The 24,591-nt window shown below is 48.2% G+C and overlaps 1 protein-coding gene across 9 annotated transcripts; it reads left to right on the top strand.

The window, feature by feature from the left end:
* The first annotated feature begins 8,443 nt into the window (after positions 1 to 8,443).
* Positions 8,444 to 23,377, top strand: MARVELD1 (MARVEL domain containing 1). Of its 9 annotated transcripts, none has more exons than XM_057737177.1 (3): positions 8,444 to 10,657; positions 11,342 to 11,446; positions 12,216 to 12,795. In XM_057737177.1, the coding sequence occupies exon 1, from the start codon at positions 8,616 to 8,618 to the stop codon at positions 9,135 to 9,137; it is 522 nt and encodes a 173-aa protein (XP_057593160.1). In that variant the 5' UTR covers positions 8,444 to 8,615; the 3' UTR covers positions 9,138 to 10,657; positions 11,342 to 11,446; positions 12,216 to 12,795. The 9 variants fall into 9 exon arrangements, with proteins under 9 accessions (XP_057593160.1, XP_057593157.1, XP_057593159.1 ...); XM_057737174.1 differs by having other exon boundaries at positions 11,875 to 12,795; XM_057737176.1 differs by having other exon boundaries at positions 8,444 to 10,662.
* Positions 23,378 to 24,591: the final 1,214 nt, after the last annotated feature.

Here is a 24,591-nt window from a genome sequence, read left to right as displayed (position 1 = left end):
GAACCACGGCTCCTTGAAGAAATTATTAATTCTACCACTGGGGTTGAGAAAGTTCAAGATGATCCTAGAACATCTTGTGCAAGAAAGTAAGGAATTACTCAAAGAATGATGGAGATGTGTCAAAGGGACTAGGGGTCAGTTTGTAAGGGCTCCCATTAGCCAAATGTGGAGCATCAAAGTAAGATAGGACAGGGCTTCCCTGGTGGTGCAGTGGTTAAGAATCTGCCTGCCAATGCAGGGGACACGGGTTTGATCCCTGGTCCGGGAAGATGCCACATGCCTCGGAGCTACTAAGCCAGTGCACCGCAGCTACTGAACCTGTGCTCTAGAGCCCGCAAGCCACAACTCTTGAGCCCATGTGCCACAACTACTGAAGCCCCAATGTTGCACCTAGAGCCTGTGCTCCGCAATAAGAGAAGCCACAGCAATGAGCAGCCTGTGCACTGCAACAAAGAGTAGCCCCCACAACTGGAGAAAGCCCGCGTGCAGCAAGGAAGACCCAACGCAGCTAATAAATAAATAAATAAACAAATAAAATAAAATAAGACAGTAACAGGTTATAACTTGATGAGCAAATTAAGATTCCTTGCTGGTCCAGTGGGTAAGACTCCGCGCTCCCAATGCAGTGGGCCTGGGTTCGATCCCTGGTTGGGGAACTAGATCCCGCATGCATGTCACAATGAAGATCCTGCATGCTGAAACTAAGACCCGGCACAGCCAAAATAAATAAATAAATAAATAAATAAATATTTTAAAAAAGAAAAGAAAATCATCATTTAAAAATATATGTTTATGGTAATAAAAATAAATGAATTAATAAGTAAAAACACTTGCTTATAGTAGGATGCCAGCTAATAAATGTAGAAGGAACGATGCAGTTAGAAAATCACTAATGGCCACTAAAACAGCCCTGTGGCCAATTACAAAAACAAGGACTGTAGTAGTTTTGCATATTTTCCCTCTGTTATGTACATATGGTGTCTTTGTCCATACTAATCTTTTTTTCCCTCTTTCCATTTTCATTTTATATGTAAGTTTATATGTAAGTTGTTGGAAGTTAATGTTATAATTTAGTCTTTATGTAACAGTATATTTTTTGGACTACTACAAAATCTGAGAAGTATTTAACAGAGACTGTTGCGACTGTGTATCTCCTGGTTTTGGAGAGGGGTGAGAACTTCTTCACTTGTAAGAAAGCTGTCATTCATTAGGTGGAAATATGGGGTTGTTTCGTTGTTGTCTGGAAGTCCAGATGTAGACAGAAGTTTGCAGATGGAAGTTGAGTCCCTGAAGGGGTGGATTGTGCCAGTTATCTCTGTGATAACTGAGTCCCTTAGATAATTCTCCTTTTCTAGCTGCCGCAGTGCTCAGCTTTGCCAACAGAGGGAGCTGGCAAGACACTGCAGGAGGAAGAGGTTCGCTCCTCCATTCTGGAGTGCTCCTCACACCGGGCTCCTTCAGCTTGCGAGGCTTCTCCGGTTCCCACCGGGGGTTCCTGCAGCGTGGGCGGCTTCTTCAACGCCTGTGTCCTACAGCACATGGCAGCCCACAATGCACAGTGGCTAGCAGCTTCCCTTGGCCCTGACTTGAGGGGTTCTGTAATAAGTTTTGAGATGCAGTAGCTCCCTGTGAATGACTTACACCAGTACCCCAGATGGCAGATTTCCGGCAGGTACTACTAAGATGTGTTGGTTTGTGTGTTAAAGATGTGCTCCCAGGCAAGATGCTTGCTCTCTCTAGAAATTAGCTAACCCTGGGGGTGGGGCAGTCCCTCCCTAGATTTGCAAGGTCCCAAAATGTCAGAACATCATAGAAACAAAACAATACAGAAAATAAAAAAACATGATAGATACACAGTATTTCAGAGCCTAGCAAGAGTAGCTTGTCTCTGCTCCACAATGTCAGGACTTCATCTGGAAGTATTGAATGCAGAGGCTGACTTGACAGTTGGGGGTTAGAAGTATTTGAAAGATTGTTTCTGATATGTCTGGTGCCTGGACTGGGAAAACTAGAAGGCTAAACTGCTGATTGGACTGTTTCAGTGGCTTCCCAATGTGACCTAGAGCATGGTGGCCTCAGAACAGCCAGACTTCTTTCCTGGTGGCTCAAGGCTACCTGAGTTCTGGTGAACAAGGAAGAAGCTGCATGGTCTTTGTTGACATAACTTAGAAATCACACTGTCATTTCCGCCATTCCTTTAGCTACAACCAACTCACAAGGCTGCCCAGGGTCAAGGGAAGGGGACTCTCTTGGTGGGATGAGAGTCAAAGAATTTGCAGCCACTTTTAAAAACCACCAGAGAGGAGAATTAAGGACTCAGACCCCGGCAGTTAGTCTCAAACCCTACTTGCTTAGTTATGGTGCTGTTGTGAGAGAAGACCGCCACAGGAGAGGCAGGCCCCCCCAAAGCACTTCAGCTCCACTGAAGATTCTTGTTACTTCTCTGGATCCCTGAATACCATGACATGAGCTATTTTGACATCTTTCCTGGTGGGTCAGGGAAAAGGTCTTCTTGGCTCTCTAGTGGTTCCTGTGAACTTTGATCTTTCTGGGCCATGGCAGCACTGTCCTGCTCTACTTGTCTAGGTTGGGGGGGATTTCTTGGCAGCAGAGAAGGAACCAGAGTTAGGGAAAATCTCCATGATTCACCACATCCTTAAGAAGCCCTGGTGGTAATGGGAGGTTGGAGACCCAAATAGTAGTGGAGGGGAGACCACATTTGCCGTTTTTGCTGTGTGGTTTGAGTGGGTCATGTCTTGTAAAGAGCCTTTTGTGAGACTGGGGGAAGTTCACGGTTAAAGTAGAGACCTAAGGGGAAAGTTCACTGTTAAAATAGATTCAGGGACTTTAAGGCAAAGCTGTAGCATTTCTAGTGGTCTGGAAATTTAAATTTAGTTCCTAGCTTAATCTGCCTGAGTCTCATTTTCCTCAGCTGTCAAGCAGGGATAATAAATGACCTGTCTTGCAAGGTTTCACGGGCTAAGGAGGTGATACAGGTTGAACACTCAGCACAGAACATCCTCTGATAGGAACCCGGGGCCCAGCCCAGCTCTTGGCGTCCACTCCTCTTGCTTTAAAGCTTCCACCGTTGGGGGAGTGGAGAGATGGGTGCCCTTTCCTGGGGCTTCCTTGCATAGCTGGGTGAGAAATGGAAACAACATACACAGGTTCCCCAAGTGCAGAGCTGGGGGCCTGTGACAACCACACCCACTCTCAGGACCTCTTGCCTGGTCCTCTACCCTATGACCATCTGCACCAAATTGGGACCATTCTCTTTGCTGCCCCTCAGGGGCAGTCTTCTGAGGTTTTGCGGCCTCCCAGACCCAGACTGAAGTCCCAGATTTATATAGTAATTAAAAGACTGGATTTAGAAATCAAACATCTGAATTCCATTGTCCACGAGCTGCGTGACATTGGATAAGTCACATAACTCCCTGTACCTTTGTTTCCTCATTTTCAAGCAGAGGTGGTTTAACAGCCTCTACCTCACGGGGCTGTTGGGGGAGTAAATGAGACAAGTGGAGCCTGGCCCATGGGGAGTCTCTGCAGGTGTTGATTCTTGTTGGGCCACTTCTACTTTTATCCGAGGCTGATGGGCAGGGGTGGAATTGACTCAATCCATCCTGGCTTGGGCGTCCATCCTCACAGGTGAGGCCCCTGCTTTCTGCCAGGAATATGGTCTGCTGGGGTCTGTACATCCCCATCACAGGTCCCAGCAGAAGGCAGCCCCTCGAGGCTGTGGTTTCAGGGACCAGGCCTGCTGGGCCACGCCTGGTCCGTGGCCCTTTGCCACTGCCTCTGCCCAAAGGTGCCCAGCATTCAGGCTGCAAATGCCTAAGCAATCCTTGGGAACTGGATTAACACATTCAAGAGTGCCCCAGAGTCCCACCTAGCTCCACTAAGAGGGGACCCCACACACCACCCCTGTGGCCCCTGTTCCCACTGTCTGGTGGGGGCCACATTGGGAACAAGGCTGGAGGCCCACAGGTGAGAGGGTGTGTCCTGGCCTGGCTCACAGAGCTCCCGTAGAGCCCCCTGCCCTGCGGCTGCAGCTGCAGTGAACTTCCTGTCTGGGAGCCGTCCCAGTAGTGTCAAAGAGTGAACACTGACTGGATTGTGAATCAAGAGACCTAAGTTCTACACGTGGCACTCATGGGACTTCCCTGGCAGTCCAGGGGTTAAGACTTTGCCTCTGATGCAGGGGTTACGGGTTCGATCCATGGTCAGGGAACTGACCCATATGCCTTGCAGTCAAAAAACCAAGAAACATAAAACAGATGCAATGTTGTAACAAATTCAATAAAGACTTAAAAAAATCCACATCAAAAAAAATCTTAAAAAATAAAAATAAACTTGGTACTCACATCATCAACCAGTTGTGTGACCTAAGGCAAGTCACTTACCCTCTCTTGAGTCTCCGTTACCCCCTGCAAAAAATGAGAAGCCTGGAACAAGTACTCTTTAAGGCCTCTTCCAGTTCAGGCATGCTCTTGTAGCATAATGCTAGGTACATAGTAGGTGTTCAGGAAATGTTTATCTAGTAATTTAACTTTAAGATTCAAGGCAGAATTCTCCAGGTCACTATACACATCTATTTTCTTACTATGCATTTTGCCTCTGCTGTTAGCTGATTTGGGTCAAGTGCCAGCTCAGGGCTTTGGGACATAATAGGTGTTAAACCAAAGTGAGTTGAGTCTATATATGCAGTATGTTTACAGTAGGCCAGAGACTGAAGACAGAACAGAATTTGACTGTAAGAGCTGATTGTGGGATTTCAGGGTGGACTACACATTCCTCCTTGTTATAGGTCTCTTCCCACTCTGGGCATATTGAACGTCATTGCATTGGAGCTCAGAGCATCTGTCATGTGTCACTACCTGTTCCCTAAACAATCGAGCCCTGTTTTTGCTCACACTGTTCCCTCTGCCTAGAACACCTGTCAAAGGCTGGGATTTCCCCCATTTGTAAGCTAATGTTAGCCTGCTATTGTTTCATAAATGCTGGCAGAAGACAGGACTCCCCCGCGTCAGAGACAAAGGATTGACTGCCGTTGGCACAGCAAGCAGCATTAGCACCACTGTTGGGTATCTTTCCTGGTCCTCAAGTTTTGCAGCGGAACCACAGAGGGGCCCAGGTGGATGTTACTGTTACACATACAGTAGATTTGCTAAGCTTACAGCTAAGGAGCACTGAGCTTGGAAAACTTACCACTTTCCCTCCTACCTCACCACTTTTATCATAAGCAACAAAGCGAGTCTGCTCTGTGTCTGGGAGAAGATGTCCCCTGATCCCTCAGAGTCGCTGGCTGCAAAACACAACACTAAGCAATGGTTGGGAAAGAGCAGTCATGGCCTTGCATTGTTGACATACCCAGTGATAACATCCAAGGATGCTTGGGGCCTGCCTGATGGGGGACTACCTCATCCAAGACACCTACCCCCCACCTCTGCTTGTTGAAATTCTATCCATCCTCAAATGACACTTTCTTTTCGAACCTTTCCTCAGCCCTCCCATCACAATACTTTTTCTCTTTTGTATTTTCCTTATAATTCTCATCGATGCCTCTTCTTCTGTGTCCACAACTGTCCCTCCCCTACCAGCAGAGTACAAACACTTTGAGGGCGGGCATTGGTCCTCTTCATTCCTGCATCCCACATCCAGATTGTCTGCATCTAGCAGGTGCCTAGTCCGTACTTGTTGAGTTGGAGGTACCAACATCTTTGTGCATGGTTATGCTTTTGCAGAGTCTGATGGACCACCTTTTGGAATATCTTCAAGATTCCAGAGGCTAAAAATATCTCCTCAAAGCTGCCAAGGACACTTCCTTGTAAGGAGAATTTGTCTTGTGAAACCAAGTTTGTGTCCACCAGGTGGCGCACAACCCCCAACTCTCCAGATGCCTTTTTTTAGAAGAGGGAAGGATTCTCTTGTCTGCCTTTAAATGTTTGTTGGCTTAGGCCCCCAACTTACAGATACAGTTTGTGCGCCATAATTCCCTGTCATCAGTCCAGCACTCAGATTCAGCGCCCAGCTGCGCGTCCTAGCCCCATCCCCTTTCAAGGCTGGCACCCTGAAGACACTGAGGATGTCTCTCCAGGGGTTGCTCAAGGATGCTGAGGGAAAAGTCCTGAAATTGGGATCAGAAGACCTAGCTAGGTTTGAGTCCCCACACTGGCACTTAGTAGCTGTGTTGCTTTGGGCAAGTCATGTAACCTTTCTGGATCCCTGTGAGAGTAGCTGAGAATTAAATACGAGAAAGTATGTAAAAGCATATTGAATGTGGACCTGGTGTCAGCTACACCTGGGCTCCTGTTTAACTGTCACCCATCAGCTCTGTGACCATGGTCTACCTCCTTACCCCCTCTAAACCTTGGTTTCTCCATCAGTGAATCAGAGTTAATACCAGTTATTTTAAAGAGTTGGTATAAGGACTGGGTAGAACAATAAATATAAAGTGCTCACAATAATGCTTAGTGTATAGTAAGCACTCAATTCATAACAATCACATATATATTATGTATTCCTAGCCCCTCAAATGGCGCCTAGCTTAACATCCATTTGCTGAATAGAAGGATTTCACAGATGAGTAAACTGAGGCACAAAGAGGTTAAATACACACACACACACACACACACACACACACACACACACACACACACACACACACACCAGGTCCCAGCAATAGGGAGTCATGAAGCAGTAAGAAGTAGCCAGGCAGTCTGCCTCCAGGGCTTGCACCCTGAGCATCTATGCCATGCTGTCTTACAAAAAATGTGAGTGGTATACATCACCGTTTATTTGTTCATTTAAAATATGCATTCAGAGTTTTCTCAGGTACCTGTAGGGGGGGCTGAGTTGGCAGTGGGAGGCATTAGCTCCCTGAGAAGCCATGTAGTTTTTCTCCCCCAAAAGGAGCCAGGGGTCAGTGGCCTCATCCTATGACCAAGAGATGAGAGATGAGCTCTGCAGGGTAGGATAAGTGGGGGTCTGATGCATGCACAGTCCCCAGGACAAGAGGGATCCTCTCAATTCCACTGCTATTCCTGCAGCCACTCCACGGATACTTACTGAGTCTCCTATGTGCCAGGTACTGGCAAAGATGGATGAGCAGTGATAACCAATGGTTACAATGTAGCTAGCTCAGAACTACTGCATAGGAAGCGGGTAGGGGGGCGGCTAGAAGAGCCAGCAATCAACAGCCTGGGAGGCTAAACCAAAGGGGGGAGGATTTAAACTGGGCATTGAAGGATAAGTAGGAGTTTGCCAGCCAAATGGGGTCTGGGAATGAAGGGCATTCTGAGCCAATCTGGGAACCTTAAGAGGTTAGGTGGGGTTGGCATGCTGGGTGCGACCATGGGTAAGAAAAGGAAGTGGAAAACCAGGACATTGGAAGTCGGTTGAGGCCAGATTGTGAAACACACCCATAGAAGAGATAGAACCCTATCTTGTTGTCAGTAGGGGAAGCAGTGTATATACAACCAGGTCTGTGTTTTAGAAAGATGTCGCAGTGCACAAAGGTTGGATCAGAAGGGGAGGGAAAAAAAAAAAAGAAGGGGAGGGAAGAGCGACCAGCAGCCATTACCAGCTTCCGGGTCTTAACCCCTCTAGGCTTCGTTTTCCTCCTCCGCCAGATGAGGAAAGTAATTGTATGTAACTTGCGGGTTGTTTGAGGCTTAAATGAGAATTCCTGCAAAGCACAGTAATAGCAGTAATGAAAAGCACTGTTGGACTTTGCTGTCTCTTAGAGCTGGGTTTGTGCCCTGGTCATGCTGGGAAGTCTATTTTTAATATGGTCGATGGCAAAGAAGTTTGGAAAACAGAGATTGAACTAATAAGGACTTTGCTTTGTGGCGTGGGAGGGGCAGTGGGGCCTGGAGTGGGTGATGGTCCCTTTCCCTGACAGAAGAACTGGGTTGGCTGAGTCAAAGTCTGAGCCCAGCTTTGGACAGAATAAGTTTGAGATGGGCACGGGCAGGATATGATATTCCGGATGTCCAGGTGAGAACAGATGGCAGCTTAAGCCCGGCCCTGCTCTCCTCCAGCTCCAAGGAACGGCCGGGAGGCCCCAGTGGGCTCTAGGACAGGAGAGAGGAGAAAGAAAAAGCCCAGCCTAAGGCGGAGGGGGACGCTCCAGCTCCAGAAGACAGCTCTCGGCTTCGAGGCTGGACCGGAGCCAGGGACTCAGGGCGGGCAGGGCGGGCAGATGTGGTAAACTTGGCCCACTCAGACGGAGCGGAAGACCCGCGGCCCGCTAGGGCTGCGGGTGCCCTCCGCCCTGCCCCGAGGAGGAAGGAATCCGAGCCGGGAGTTAGGCGCCGACGGGAAGGGGGGCACCAGGGTGGTGGGCGAGGCCCAAAGAGAGAAGGCAGGAAGCCGGGAGGAGCGAGCGGGGGTGGAGACGGAGGAGGGGAAGGGAGAGGGCGGGCAGGAGGGGTGGAGAGAGGGAGAGAGAGAGGGAGACAGAGAGGAGGGCTGCGGGCAGGAGGGGAGAGGCAGAGGGGAGCGAGGAGGCCGCGGCGGGCTCAGGGGCACGTCGGCCGGGTCCCCCCCGCGAGCCAGACGTCGCCATTCCGCTGCTCGGGGCGCCGCCGCCGCCGCCGCCGCGCCCGGGGGCCATGGTGCCGCCGCCCCCGCGCCAGCCGCCGCCCCAGGCGCGCGCGGCCCGCGGCGCGGTGAGCCTGCAGCGGGCCTTCCTGCGCGGCCCGCTGGGCGTGCTGCGGCTGCTGCAGCTGCTGGCCGGCGCCGCCTTCTGGATCACCATCGCCACCAGCAGGTACCAGGGCCCGGTGCACTTCGCGCTCTTCGTGTCCGTGCTCTTCTGGCTGCTGACCCTGGGCCTCTACTTCCTCACGCTGCTGGGCAAGCACGAGCTGGTGCCGGTGCTGGGCTCGCGCTGGCTGGTGGTCAACGCGGCGCACGACCTGCTGGCGGCCGCGCTCTACGGCGCCGCGACGGGCATCATGATCAGCCAGACGCAGAGCCACAGCTACTGCAACCTCAAGGATTACCAGATGTCCTGCGCCTACCACGCCTTCCTGGCGGCCGCCGTCTGCGGCGGCCTCTGCCTCGGCCTCTACCTGCTCTCGGCGCTCTACGGCTGCTGCCGCCACTACCAGGGCGAGCAAGAGGTGGCGTGAGGCCGCCGCGCCGCGGGGCGGGGACCCGTCCTCCCTGCCGCCGCCGCCGCCCCGCGCCCGTGCGCCCCGGCACCCTCCCCGCGCCCCGCGTTCCCGCCGCCGGCGCCCGGATCGCAGTTCCCGCCCGACCGCAGCGTCGCCATCCAGAGTCCGCACAGCTGCGCGGTCTCCAGGGACCAGGGCAGGGCTGCATCCGCCGGGCGGACGCGCTCCATCAGACAGGCCGCCCCGAGGCGAAGCCTCGCGGTTCCTCTTCCCCTTCCCCGCCGAGAGCGAGACGTGGACAGGCGCCGCGTAGATCCGGGGGAGGCTCCCAAATTGGAACCAGTCTACTGGCGGCGCCTCTGCCCCCTCCCTCCCGCCCCACGTTCGGAAGAGCACCCCCTTGCCCTGGCCCCTCTTCCAGCCCCGAGTGCTGAAAAAGGCAGGCACGCCGCCGTGGGCGGAGTTGGGGACGCGCTTCCACTGGTCCCGGGAGGGGCGACGGGTGTGGTTTTAGTTTGGGACTGTGCGGGCATCCTGCGCAGTCCTTCCGGGCCATCCCTCAGTGCTTTGATGTCTTGGGGTGCGGCCCGTCTGCAAAGGTGACGATGGATAGAAAGTGCCCGCGGGCTGTACCCTTGCACCTTTGGAGTCTTCTTTCTCCTCTGCCTGTTCCGCCTTTTTCCCTCGTGGTTCACGGAGGCCAGGCCCTAACGCCCACTAGCTTCCCTGGCCTCGCCTTCCCAGCCTTCCTCTCACAGGCTTCTGTTCCATCCCCACCTCCCAATATCTTTTTGCGTTCACACTCTGGTCAAGCAATGTTAGGCGAGCCCCACCCCTTTTTACAGATGGAGACTCAGCGTTTGCTTTTGGGAACCGCCAGTGAAAGATTAGAAGGCCGTCTTCGGATTCCCAGTCTAGCGTTGTTTACTTTAAAGCTTTGGGTGCTCCCTGAAATCCTGACTCCGGAGCTACCCTCTAAAAGAGGGTTTCAAGGCCAAAAGGGTTTGTCAAAGGGGCTTTCTCCTCTTCTTGAAGATTCATAACACTCAGCATATCAAAGTCTCTGAGAAGTCCTGTTCTAAAAGAAACCCAAGTAATTTAGTTTACAGTGTTAACTGCCTCTGAATCTGGACCAGCTTTTCCCACCTTAAGGTTCCAAGCAGCCGTGTATTTTCCTGGCTCTCATTTATCGCCAAGAGGCCCAACCCATTGGCTGTGTCTGTTTGAAGACCTGGGGCACTCCTTCTCTTTCCCAGGGAATTTCTATAGCAGAAGGGGCCCCTCACCCGCTGCGTGGAAGAGAAGATTGCTGCCCCTGTCAGGCCAATGAGAGCCTGGGGAACTGTGGATTGAACATTCCTTTACATTCTTTGGGAAATGAAGCCAAGGTTATCCAGATGGTTTCCAGGTTTCCCAGTCAAAGGAACATCACCTGTAAGAGATGCAGGTATGCACCATGGGCAACTGGCAGGAGTGGGTCACACCAAACAGAGAAGAAAACTCTGGATCTGGGATGAACAGCTGGCCCAGCCTTGGTAAGGTAAGACGCTCCTTGGCTTTCTGGAGAGGTCATATTTTTTTGAATAAAACAACCCAGAGCCCCCTCCTTTTCTAAGAGTTAAAGGGTTTTTATTCAGAGAGCAAGTTGGAAGGGTGACAGTAATAACCACATGTCTATTAAAGAGTTATGACAATTCAGCCGTTTTGCTGAATCCTTCAAAGGTCTGCTCTTTAAAGAAGTTCAACCCTCTCGGGATTAGAAACTAAAATAGGGGAGGCCAGAATGTGTTTTTGTGAGCTTGCTTGTAAAGCTTGGGTGGAGAGGTCTTAGGTTTGTCTGTTGTAGTGTTGAAGATCTGGGTGGGGATGTGTAGTGCTTTAGTGTAAGTTTTACATAGTCACCATCTTTATATTTATCCAGTCCTACTGTGTGCCTGGCACTGCTCGAAGCACTTAATGTATTCATTTCATTCTCTCCACAACCCTGCTGAGCTGGGTTCTATTATTATTTCCATGTTCTGCATGAGGAAAATGAGTCACAGAGAGGTTAAGTAACTTATGTAGAGTCTCCCAGCTTGTGAGTGGTGAGTGGTGGAGCTCAGATTTGAACCCTGGCAGACCTCTTCAGAACCAGGCTGTACTATATACAGTAGGGGGTCCATACATGTTAGATACTGTTAACATGGTTATCTTTATTTTTATTTATTCATTTAAAAAAGTATTTGGGCCACCTGCGCAGCTTGCGGGATCTTAGTTCCCTGACCAGGGATTGAACCCGCGCCCTTGGCAGTGAAAGTGTGGAGTTCTAACCACTGGACTGCCAGGTAATTCCCCATGTTTATCTTTAGAAAAAAAATTTTTTTAAATTGCGGTAAAATATTTATAACATACAATTGACCACTGAAACTGTCTTTAAAGCGTACTGGTCAGTGGCATTAAACACATTCCCATTCTTGTGCAACCATCAGCACCATCCATCTCCGGAACTTCTTCATCTTGCGAAACTGAAACTCCGTACCTGTTAAAATTGTGGTTATTTGTGTTATTGTTATTGCTATTGTTTTCTGTCCTCCAGGAAACCCCAGAACACTGAGCCCTTCAGCATCTCTTAGGCTGGGGTCCTAATGCCATGCTTCAGGCAGGGTACCTGTTTCCTCAGCCACTGCTGGTGCCAGCCAGAGCCTGGGGGTAGCCCTTGCTAGGATACTGGGGGTGTCTTGGAAGCCCACCAACTTTGGTTCTTCTGTTGCAGGTTTCCATGTTGCTGAGGCCATGGAGACTCCCAGAGCCGGTCATGCCAACCTTTCCCAGGACCCTCTTCCCTGGGCCAGCAGAGGGTTTCAGTGTCTTCACTGGACATAGAGGGAGGTGGGGAGGAGGAAGAATATTTGCCCAGCAGCTCCCTTTCCACATCATTCAATGGAAGAGCCAAGATGGGGAAGGTTCATCTTGCCTTGACATTGAGAAATCCCCATTCTGCTTGTGCTGTGACTTGGGCACAAGCTTCCAGATAGCTGGAACTGAGCCATGTGCCCCTGTACCTTAAACAATGGCTTTTGAGCTCCAGCGTGTGTTCCTTTCATCTTTTTTTAGATTGCCACATAAGCTGCATCCTCAGCTCAGATCCAGCCCCCTTGAGGACCTCTTCTTAGCCCCAGCCCATGGTGTTCTGTCGGTGGTCAGGTGACCTTACTCAGGAGCAGACGTCTCCTTGGCCTTCATGGTACCTTACCCAGCCACATGTGCCTGAAACATTCTAGAGCTCACTGTCTCGTCTAGATGTGCCTTCCCACTTGGCCTCCTGCTGGTTCTCCAGATGTGAGAAGGACATGAAGACAGCCCCCACACCCATCCTCTGCTTCCCTTTGAGGCCCTGTGCCATGGGAATTGCCACCTGAGCTGGCCTGGAACTTTTGGATACTGGAGGCAGTCTCCTTGGCCTCCCTCTTTGGACTCCAGGACTCAATCCAACCTGAGACTGCTGTGGGCTGCCCCAGCCCAAAAGTCTGGGACCACTTGTGGGCCCAGGGGAGGATTTCTTCAGTGTTCTACAAAGGCCAAAAGAGAGGGTAGGTGTGGGAGGGTGAAGGAGGGCAGGGAGAGGGGACTGATGTGCCTTATTCAGTAGTTTAGTGGTGATTACTAATATGCTTTCCTGAATAAAGTTTGATTTGTCTGATCTGGGTGTATGTGTCTTCTCTCGTGCCCCCTGCAGTAAGCCTCTGTGCCAGGTTCCCCAGCCTCCCTCCATCTTCTCATTTTGCCACACTTGACTGCCTCCTTTCTGCCTCCCTGGCTTCCCCTTCTTTCTGGGAGGGAAAGAAAAATGAGGTCACCGATTTCCAGTACAGTTAAAGCAGGATACAGGAATCAGAGGAAGAAAACTGCCTGTGTCTGTCCCTGACTGAGGCTGGAGCGAATTCCAGAAACTCCTACCCCGGCTCTCAATGGGCTCTCTGTTTGGGAAGCTCCACTGCCTGATGGGCAGGCACAGAATGACTCTAGTCACAGAGTCAGAGGGTCCTGTTCTGGTCAAAGCCCATCATTTTACAGAAGGGGAAACGAACTCCAGGGTGGAGTGGCAACTTGCCTAACATCACAGAGCTGACTGGGGCCAGAGTGGGGTCTCCTGGAGTGCAGGCTCTGGTTCTTTCCTGCAGATCATCGTTCTGGTGTTGCCTCCTGGACACACCCAAGCTAGTCCCCCGCTCTCCACCTTCCAGCCACAGCCTGCTGCCTGAGGTGACCTGGAAAGGGCTGGAGGGCAGTTAACAAGTTTCCTTGTTGGCTTCTCCCTCCTGTGACCTCGACCTGAACTCTGAAGCCAGGAGTTCTACTGGCAGATCTCAAAACCCACCTAGAACAGCTCCAGGCAGGGATCTGATGCTGTGTGCGCGCCACACCCACTCTCCCAAAACATCCTCCCCAATATACAGCACAAACCCCTTCTCCTTCCCTCTCCCCCTCCCCCTTCCTCCTCTTCGTCATTTGCACTCCCAGGGTGGAGAAAAAAAACCTGCCACCAGCTGCCCGAGATCTTTCTTTTCTTATCTCTCTCCTCTGTGTCAATTAATGAATATCCCGCAAAATAAAAAGCAGCCTTTGGGACTTCCCTGCTGGTCCAGTGGCTAAGTCTCTTCACTCCCAATACAGGGGGCCCGGGTTTGATCCCTGGTCAGGGAACTGCATGCAGTAACTAAGACCCTGCGCAGCCAAATAAATATTTAAAATTAAAAAAAAGTAGCCTTTATGCAAAGGCTGGTAAGCCCCCTGCTCTACTTTAGCTTGGTGGAACTTTTGCAATTGAAAATGTGCTTTTACTTGTGTTCCTTTATTTGATCTTGTCACCAGCCTTAGAGGTTAGCATTGTCACCCCCGTTCAATGGAAGAAATAGAGCCCCAGAGAGAAGGCCTTATCCATGGTCACACAGCCGGCAACTGGCAGGACTGGGTCTGGAAGGTAGATGTGCTCTCTCTACCCTCTGCAGGCAGCCAGTTGCTAAGCCCTGTGGGCCTCTGGCAGGCTCTGAGGTTGAGGTGGAGTTTAGTTTTCCCTCCTGGAGACCAGGTGTTCAGGAATGGTCTAATCTGACAGTTCCTATTTAGTGCTGGGGGCACTTTGAAATAAGCCACTGCTCTATAGGGACATAATTGAGCCCATTAGGGTCTGGGGAATCCCAAAGATTTGTTCATTTCTGCCTTTTACTTTTCCTGCTTCTCTAGGGATCGGAGTAGGATGGTCAGTGGTGAGGAAGGAGAATTAAGAATTCCTTTTCAGGGCTTCCTAGGTGGTGCAGTGGTTAAGAATCCGCATGCCAATGCAGGGGACACAGGTTTGATCCCTGCTCCAGGAAGATCCCACATGCCGCGGAGCAGCTAAGCCCGTGCACCACAACAATTGAACCTGCACTTTAGAGCCCGTGAACCACAACTATTGAGCCCATGTGCTGCAACTACTGAAGCCCATGCACCTAGAGCCTGTACTCTGCAACAAGAGAAGCCACGGCAATGAGGAGCCCGCACACCACAATGAAGAGTAGCTCCCACTCACCGAAACTAAAAGAAAGCCCGCAAAAAAGACCCAACACAACCAATTAAATTAATTAATTAATTAATTAAAAAAAAGAATTCCTTTTCAGGCATAAAAAAGAAAGAGCAGGGATATGAGAGAAAGGTCTCGTTAGTACTATTTACATTTTTATTGTTTTCACTTGTTTAAACTGCTATTTGTAGAATAAAATAGCAATACGTACCCATTAGTTTTTTTAACTGTACAGAAGTGTACAAAGTAAGAGAAGTCATTCGATCATCCTAATCTCACACCTGAGAGAGAAGCCAATATTCACTATTAACCTTCCTTTCCTTACCTTTTTTTAAAAAATAAATTTATTTCTTGGCTGTGTTGGGCTTTCTTCGTTGCTGCACATGGGCTTTCTTTAGTTGCAGTGTGCAGGGGCTACTCTTTGTTGTGGTGAGCAGGCTCCTCATTGCTGTGGCTTCTCTTGTTGTGGATTACGGGCTCTACGTGTGTGGGCTTCAGTAGTTGCGGCACACAGCCTCAATAGTTGTGGCTCACATGGGCTTAGTTGCTCTGTGGCACGTGTGATCTTCCTGGACCAGGGATCGAACCCATATTTCTTGCATTGGCAGGTGGATTCTTAACCACTGCGCCACCTGGGAAGCCCTCCCCTTCCTTACTTTTTATAACTAATTGAATATATGGATGCATGCCCACATAAACACACACATACATTTAGACTCTTCTACAACTTGCTTTTAAAATTTAACAATAATGTAGTTCTAACTCTACATGTTCTATGAATATAATAATATAGCTCTAGCCCTTTTTAAATGTCCATATAGTCAGAGACTGCAAGAATTCTGTGGACTTTCAGGAGCTTTTATAACTTTCTCACCTTGGCTAACTTTGTTACCCCTTGGATGCTTTTTATAGAGATTATAGTACAAACCGGTCCTTTTTTTTCACCAATGAGGAAATAGAGGCTTAGGAGGAGAAGTGACTCACCCAAGTCTTTGCTCCTTCTACCCCCAGAGTGCCAAGAGTGGCAAGGAGGGGAGGGAGCAGAGGGGCGGCTGTATCTGGCTTCACAGCCAGTCTTGGGGAGAGGAGCACCAGGGACTAGGGTTATGGCAGGGAGGGGAGCAGCTGGAGAGAGGTGAGGAGGGCCTGACACTCTCAGAACCCTGCGGGGCAAAGGAGACCTATGCTGGGGAGGTGGGCAGAACCCAAAGAGAGCACCTGGGCATAGCCGGCAAGAGGATATGAGTCACCACAACAACCTCATCAGCCTGTGGAAGGCAACTCCAGCCCAGCTCTTAATCTGAAAGCCCTTTGGCCCTCCCTGTTCCATGGCCTCATTCCTTTTGAATTGGGTGGCTATTTGGGATCTTGTAGGCCCCAAGGCTGTGATGTTCCTTTCCCATCATTGAGGGGAGGGCCAGCTCCCAGAGGCAGTCCCTCTGCAGCTGAAAACCAGCCTCTCCCTGGGGGTGGGATGCTGGGATGTCCTTGCTGCCATCTCCAGGGGTCCTGAAGGGGGTGCCCTGATGCCCCAGGTAAAGCACTTCTGAGACCAAGTTGGGAACAGGGGAGAAAGCGAACAAATGAAGTGCCGGCAGTGAGCCAGGAGTGTGATGGATGCCTTATGTAACATCCTTGTCATTCTCACAAGCCCGTGCGCTATTGAATACCCCCATTTAACAGACATGGAGACAGCCTTAGAAGGGTAAACTGATTTCCCCAGGGCACTCAACTAAGTAATCGAACAAGATTCGAATTCAGGTCCTACGCTACCACGCTCTACTGCTTCAGAGGATTTCCCAGCAGACTGTTTCTTCCAGACATCCAAAGACTTCACGCAGAGCTACGCTTGGTTTTGTGATAGTTATATCTTAAGCTAAGGCAGGAAGGAAAGTTATATTATTACACATCTGAATTATCTCAGCTTCTCTCTTCCTGGTTTAAAAGAAGTTGGATAATTACCTTCAGGTTTGACCAGCTCACTGTGCTGAGGTCACTCTCTTGGTCCCTAGAGACAGTCCTGCTGTCTGCCTGACGTAAGAAGCATCTGTGAAACTGCTCCTCTACCCAGCCTTTCTGCCTCTCGAGACCCCTTGCCATAGGTATGGCCATCTGACCTGACTCTGAACTTTTGGATACTGAACTCTGTCTTTTGCAATCTTGTCTTGGATTCTGTGTTGGAATGACCATCTCACCAGCCATGGATTGAACCCTCTGCTGTTCTTTCTTGTGTCCAGACAAGAGTTTTCTTGAAAAGATGGCACAGAAGTGTTAAAAATTACTGTCACTTTCCTGAAGGTCAGGACTTCCTTCTTCCCTATGGAATCTGAAGTCCTTCTTTGCTCTTCTTTTTATTCCCTTTGGCAGTCCCTTGGCTGTGCCCCTGCGCTCCAAGAAGTTCTGCCTCCTTTCAGCCTGCAAGGACTCACTGTTCTCATCTTGTTTCCTGGGGTTCCAGTGTATCTGGAGAGACGAACTGGCTGTGAGTTTGCAGGTGTCAGTAGTGGGACATTCACAGACTCCCCTCATTATACGTTTGCAAGTTCTTCCATGATTGCATTCAAGCCAAAATTAGTCCAGGAACACAAAGCATTTCCAGGAACAGTTACTTGCTCAGCTTCCCTAGCTGTTACGTATCTGGGCATTTCACAACATGTCTTTCCTCACATCCTGGTAAACTCTGCTGTAATTTTCAGCTTGCCACCACCTTCTCCCAGCCATCCCTAGGAACCAGTGAACTTGCTGAGTTTGTTTTTCCTTTTAGGTTAAATTGGTGAACTACCTCAGTGAGCTTAACATAGTGAGCCAGAAGACTGAGGTGATGGGGTCTTTGTGTAGTGACTGTGACAGTGATGATAAAATGATGATATTATTGTTAATAATGGCATTAATAGTAATAAAGAGGACACATGTCCCAATCTCTTGTATTCACAGTTTGCAAAAATATTTTTACATTCATTATTTCATCTCATCCTCATATGAAAAGATAGCATAGATAATAACCACATTTTGTAGATGAGGCTCAGAGAGGTGAATTGCCTATATATCTATGTATCTATTTATACATATACACACACAGATTTATTAGGGTGTACTTGTATGTTAAATTGCGTGTGGTTTAAATGCACACTTTGGGAACTTCCCTGGCAGTCCAGTGGTTAAGACTCCACACTCCCACTGCAGGGGGCATGAGTTCGATCCCTGGTTGGGGGAACTAAGATCCTGCACGCCACACAACATAGCCAAAAGACAACAACAACAAAAACCCAGTGTACAGTTTGATGAGTTTTGATGTATGTGTACACTTGTGAAGCCATCACAGTTAATACTGAGGACATATCCATTGTGCCCCAAAGCTTTTTGGTGCCCCCTTGTAATCTCTTTTTCCCTTTCCCATCTCCCCACCCCAGGCAACTACTGTTGCTTCCCATGACTGTAGATTAGTTTATACAAATGGAATGTACAGTATGTGCTTTTTTTCCCCCAGTGGAGGGCGCAGTCTGGCCTCTTAATGATTTTGAAATCCACTCATGTTATTGTAACAACAGTTCATTCATTTTTATCTATCGCTGAGTATTATTCCATTGTATGGATATACTATAATTTGTTTATCCATTCGCCTGTTGATGGACATTTGTGTTGTTTCAAGTTTTTTTTTTGTTTTTTGTTTTTGCTGTACGCAGGCTTTCTTTTAGTTGCAGCGAGTGGGGGCTGCTCTTCGTTGTGGTGCACGGGCTCCTCATTGCTGTGGCTTCTCTTGCTGTGGAGCATGGGCTCTAGGTGTGTGGGCTTCAGTAGTTGCAGCACATGGGCTCAATAGTTGTGGCTCACGGGCTCTAAAGCGCAGGCTCAATAGTTGAGGCGCACGGGCTTAGTTGCTCCATGGCATGTGGGATCTTCCTGGAGCAGGGATGGAACCCGTGTCCCCTGCCTTGGCATGTGGATTCTTAACCACTGCGCCACCTAGGAAGCCCCTGTTTCAAGTTTTTGATTGTTGCAAATGAAGCTGCTGTGAACATTCACGCACAAATATTTGTGTGGACATACACTTTCATTTCTCTTTGGTAAGTACCCAGCAGTGGAACGGCTCAGCTGTGTGATAGGTGTATTCTTTTGTTATTTTTTTGGCTACGTTCCCTATGAAATCTGTTTCTTTGTGCGCCGTTCTCTTGCCTGACATTTGTATCATGGGTGGTAACTCTGGACTCAGAATAAACGGTAAAGTTTTGCATCTTGTTCTGTTCTCTGGAATAGTTTAACTATATCATTTTACTGATGGGTTCAATAAAATTGTCTGCAAAATAATCTGGTCCTGATGCCTTTTAGGAAGCTTTTTTGTTTTGTTTGTTTATTTGTTTTTAGCCAAGCTGCACAGCTTGTGGAATCTCAGTTCCTGACCAGGGACTGAACCTGGGTGTGGAAGTGAAAGTCAGGAATCCTAAACACTAGGGTACAAAGGAATTCCCTTTTAGGAAGTTTTTCAGCTAATTTCCTCAATTTCTTTAATGGTAATTGGTCTATGCAGGTTTTTTTGTGTGTGGGGGTCAGTTGCTGCCTTTCCATTGGTGGCATTTTTATTCAAGTTATCTCTCCCATTTATTGTCTCATCTAATTCTCCAATTTAGAATGAGAACGTTTTGAGGGAAGAATTCCAGGCTATTCTTCTCTATATTCCCATGAAAGGCACATAATAAGTAGTCATTTGGTGGAATTAATGAGTATTGCTGTTTAGCTACTTTAACAAACACACCTCAACATTTCAGTGGCTTAATATAACAGAAGTCTATTTGTTGTTCACATGCACATCTACTTCTTCCTCACCTAGCTGTCCGTTGTGGATATTCCAGGTTTCCATGATGTGATGTTTCAGGGACTGATGCTCCTCCCAGTTTGTGCCCCCGCCATCCCCTCTGCACTGAGCTGACATCTGGGAGAAGAGAGGGAGGAGTAGATATTTTTAAAAATTAATTAATTAATTAATTGACTGCATTGGGTCTTCGTTACTGCACGCAGGCTTTCTCTAGTTTTGTGTGGAGAGAGGTGGGGGGAGGGGCTACCCTTTGTTGTGGTGTGCAGGCTTCTCATTGAGGTAGCTTCTCTTGTTGCAGAGCATGGGCTCTAGGCCCACAGGTTTCAGTAATTGTGGCACACAGGCTCAGTAGTTGTGGCACATGGACTTAGTTGCTTCGCGGCATGCGGGATCTTCCTGGACCAGGGATCGAACCTGTGTCCCCTGCATTGGTAGGCAGATTCTTTTTTTTTTTTTCTTTTAATTAATTTATTTATTTATATTATTTTTGGGGGGGGTACACCAAGTTCAATCATCTGTTTTTATACACATATCCCCGTATTCCCTCCCTCCCTCGACTCACCCCCCTCCCTCCCTCGAGTCCCCCCCACCCTCCCCGTCCCAGTCCTCTAAGGCATCTTCCATCCTCAAGTTGAACTCCCTTTGTTATACAACAACTTCCCACTGGCTATCTATTTTACAGTTGGTAGTATATATATGTCTGTGCTACTCTCTCACTTCGTCTCAGCTTCCCCTTCATCCCCCGCCCCCTCCCAAACTCGAGTTCTCCAGTCCATTCTCGGTAGGCAGATTCTTAACCACTGCACCACCAGGGAAGTCCACAGACTTCTGACATTTAAATGCCTTGGACTAGAAGCGGGACGCTCATCATTCACTTCTTTTGGCGAGTCATGTGACCTGATGTATATGCAAGAAGGCTAGGAAATGTGGTCCCTGGCTGGGCATCGGCTACCCAGCGACAACTCTATACCCCGGAAGAGGGAAAAGGACTTGTGGGTGGACAGTTAACTGCTTCTTTCCTGGGAGGCCACAGGTTTTTTTGCTGAGGTTTTCAGTGCCTTGCTCTCAGAGAGTTTTTTTTGCATCCGTGTTTGATGAATGGTTGTTTTCATGGCTGCCAAGAGCTGTTGAGTAAGAGTGTACCAGCAGACATTCATTTCCTTGCTGTGTTTGTCCAACAACTCACTGTGTCACAGCTGGAAAACTCATTACTCATGAGGACTTCTTTCCCAGGTACAAGAACATAAAGACGTATTTATTGAACACTTTTCAGAGCAATGGTCGTGAGCTATTAATTCAAAAATATACCCAAATATTAAGTTTAAATACTAGAGAAAACCCAAATATTAAAGAGGGGCTAAAAATAGATACCAGTCAAATTTTTTTTCATTTATTCATTCATTTAAAAAAATGGAAACAGTTCCTATAAGATAAAATTTCATGTAGAAATTCTCCGTTTTAGAGTGTACAATTGAGTGGTTTTAGTATATTCACAAAGTTGTGCAACTATCACCCCTACTCAATTCCAGAACATTTCCACCACCCCAGAAAGAAACACTGTACGTATTAGTCATTCCCAATTCCTTCCTCCCCCCAGTCCCTGGCAACCACGAATCAATCTACTTTCTGTCTCTATGGACTTGCCTACTCTGGACATTTCATGTAAATGGAATCATACAATATGTGGTCTTTTGTGTCTACATAGGATAATGTTTTCAAGGGTCATCTATATTGTAGCATGTATCAATACTTTGTTCCTTTTTATGATGAGTATTCATATTCCACTGAAAGGATATATCACACTTTATCTATCATTCCTTCATTTAAAGCTTTTAAAAATTGTGGCAAAACACACATAAGATAAATTTATCATCTTAACCATTTTTTAAGTGTACAGTTGATTGGTATTAAATATGTTCACACTGTTGGGCAATCATCTCCAGAACTCTTCTCATCTTGCAAAACTGAAAGTCTGTACTCATTAAATAATAAATCCCCACTCCTCCTCCCTCCAGCCCCTGACAACCACTATTCAGTACTTTCTGTCTCTATGAATCTGACTGGTCTATATACCTCATATAAGTGTAATCATACAGTATTTGTCTTTTTTTGTGACTGGCTTATTTCACTCAGCATTAATGTCCTCAAGTTTCATTCATGTTGTAGCATGAGTCAGAATTTCCTTACTTTTTAAGGAAAAATAGTCCATTGTGTGTGTATACATCACATTTTGTTTATCCATTCATCCATTAACGGACACTTGGGTTGCTGCCACCTTTGCTTTTGTGATTAAAACTGCTGTGAACATGGGTATACAAAAATCTCTTCAAGACTCTGCTTTCAATTCTTTTGTGTATATACCCAGAAGTGCCATTGCTGGATCATATGGTGATTCTGTGTGTAATTTTTTTAGGAACTGCCATATTGTTCTCCGTTGAGTCTGCACCATCACATCCCCATCAGCAGTATACAAGGGTTCTCGTTTCTCCATATCCTCACCAACACTTGCTATTTTCTGTTTTACTCATTTATTTTAAAACAAGGATTCATTGAGTACCTACCATGCTAAGGCTCTGCTATATGCTTGGCAGAAACTGGGACTGGCAAGGTGTTAAGTCACAGGCTCCCTGCTCTCAGGAACTCAGGGTACAATGAGGGAAGCAGTCGTGGTCAAGAGAAAGACTGAAATGCAAGGCGAGGGACTTCCCTGGCAGTCCAGCGGTCTGACTTCTGGCCAGGGAACTAAGATTCTGCATGCTGTGCAGGCCAAAAACAAAAACAAAACCCAAACCAAACCACCACCACCAGCAACAAAGAAAGTGATAGGTGCTTAATGGAGATGAAAGAGTTCTGTGTAAACACAGAGGAGGAAGTGAGGAATTATTGGGGAAGTCTTTTCAAAGAGCCTGATATTCAAGCTGGATGTTACATGGTGAGCAGGAGGTGATGAGATGGAGGTGGAGGGTAACCTAAGCTGACAGAGCAGCACATAGTAACCAGCCCCCAGGACGGCCCCGATTGTTCTCACCTCCTGGTAGTTATGCTCTTGTATAATCTTCCCATTATGCATTGGAACGTTCGGACTGGTAACACCAGCAGGATATTGTGAACGTGACAGCGGGCGACTTGTGAGGATACGGCATATAGACGACCTTGTGGCTTCCTGCCTCGCTCCCTCCTGGATCTCCTGCTTTGGGGGAAGTCAGCCACCACTTTGTGAGGACACTCAAGATGCCTTCTGGAGAGCCCCAGGTGGTGAGGAACGGAAACCCCCTGCCAGCCTGTCAGCATAAGAATGCCAGCATCAACTGGTCGGCTATGTGAGGAAGCCAGTCCTCCAGCCCCATCAAGCCTTCAGGTGGCAGCAGCCCTGGCCAACATCTGAGTACAATCACAAAAGCCCCTGAGCCAAACCACTCACCAAGCTGCTTGCGATTTCCTGACCAAAACCACCCAAAAGCCAAATAATATGTATTTATTATTGTCTTAAGCCACTAAGTTTTGAAATAATTTGTTACACAGCAAGAGATAACTAACGCAGCTAGAAGCATGAGAAGATCTGGTATACGCAGAAATGGGGGCAGGAGAGACCACTGCCAGAAATCCCGTTTAGAGAGGCTTCGGAAACGCCCGTGTGAGAGTGGGTGAGAGCGCCATCTGGTGGAGAAAGCTGTGCTTAGGCATTCCTTTCTCTTCCCTCCTATTTTCCCAGCTTGTTCTACCTAATATTTCTCCAAGGACCACAGTGAAGTTAAATTATGTAGGTTACATACCCCCTTCCTTATAGATGCAAAGACTAATCTCTGAAAAATTTCATGTGAAGGTATTAATTATCCACTTTTTCTATTTTATTTTCTCCCTTTGCCTCTCCCACCTATCAGCTATCCAGGCAAAAACATCAGTGGCACCAGGATTTGAGGCAAAAAGTGAAGACTCAGAATGCTGGAGAAGGGGAAGAAGAAACCAGGAGAACATGATTATGAAAAATCAGGGACTTCCTAGGTGGCGCAGTGGGTAAGAATCCGCCTGCCAATGCAGGGGACACGGGTTTGAGCCCTGCCCCAGGAAGATACCACATGCTGTGGAGCAACTAAGCCCATGCGCCACAACTATTGAGCCTGTGTTCTAGAGCCTGTGAGCCACAACTATTGAGCCCATGTGCCGCAACTACTGAAGCCCACGCGCCTAGAGCCCATGCTCTGCAACAAGAAAGGCCACCACAATGAGAAGCCTATGCACCACAATGAACAGTGGCCCCCGCTTGCCGCAACTAGAGAAAGCCCATGTGCAGCAACGAAGACCCAACACAGCCAATTAAATAAATAAATAATTTTTAAAAAACCAATCAGAATCAGGCCCCACAAAGCAGAGTGCAGTTGACCAGTCTCTAGTCACCAGGGGAAGCCTTTGTTCACTGATGTTTACCATGACTGTTGTCCCTCTCAGGTCTTTAAAACCCTTTTGTATCCTCCAATGTTTTCCTCAAATAATGTCTAGCAGTTCCGGAATGATATCCCTCAATTCTATAGCTGCCAGGAGAGGGAACCAATAAAACTACTAGCTACAGTTAGCTTGAGGCCAATGGTCCAGGCAGACCCAAGGAGGAGGGATTGCAAAGGAATCTTGAAATCTACCTTTAGAGTAAATTACTGATGGTGGGATTTCAAGAAAGATACTGAAGAAAAACATCCTTCTTTCCCTGCTTCTCCTAGCCTCATCCTAAAGAAGGAGAGGCAGAGTCCATCAGACAAGCCTTGCCCAGCCACAAAGCCAGGCCCATTCCTCTAAGAAGCAAGGGCGATTTCTGAATATGGTTTAGTGGTGAGTGGGGGATTTGGATCTCTCTATCTTCTTGCTGTTTGGAGGGGGAAGTGATTACTTCCGGCTGGGGCAATCAGGGAAGGAGTGCAGACATTTGACTCCTGCCTAGATGAATGGGTTGGATTTGGACCCAAGCACAAGTGGGAGAAGGGCATTCCTCCTTGAGCTCACAGCGCAAGCAACGTAAGGAGACAAGAGTGCAAGGGCACTTGAAGATAACAATGGAGGAGATCAGTTGGCTTAAGTTAAGAGGCTCCTGAAGGGGAGTAGCAGGGGATGAGGCCACTAAATGCAGA

The sequence above is a fragment of the Hippopotamus amphibius genome, chromosome 5 (assembly GCF_030028045.1).
Source record: "Hippopotamus amphibius kiboko isolate mHipAmp2 chromosome 5, mHipAmp2.hap2, whole genome shotgun sequence".
NCBI lineage: Eukaryota > Metazoa > Chordata > Mammalia > Artiodactyla > Hippopotamidae > Hippopotamus > Hippopotamus amphibius.
Note: the sequence above shows the minus strand (reverse complement) of the source record. Positions and strands in the feature narration are given on the sequence as shown.

What these genes read in the sequence shown, in the direction of transcription:
- MARVELD1 (XM_057737179.1), top strand. Translation starts at nt 8,616, where the DNA reads ATGGTGCCGCCGCCCCCGCGCCAGCCGCCGCCCCAGGCGCGCGCGGCC.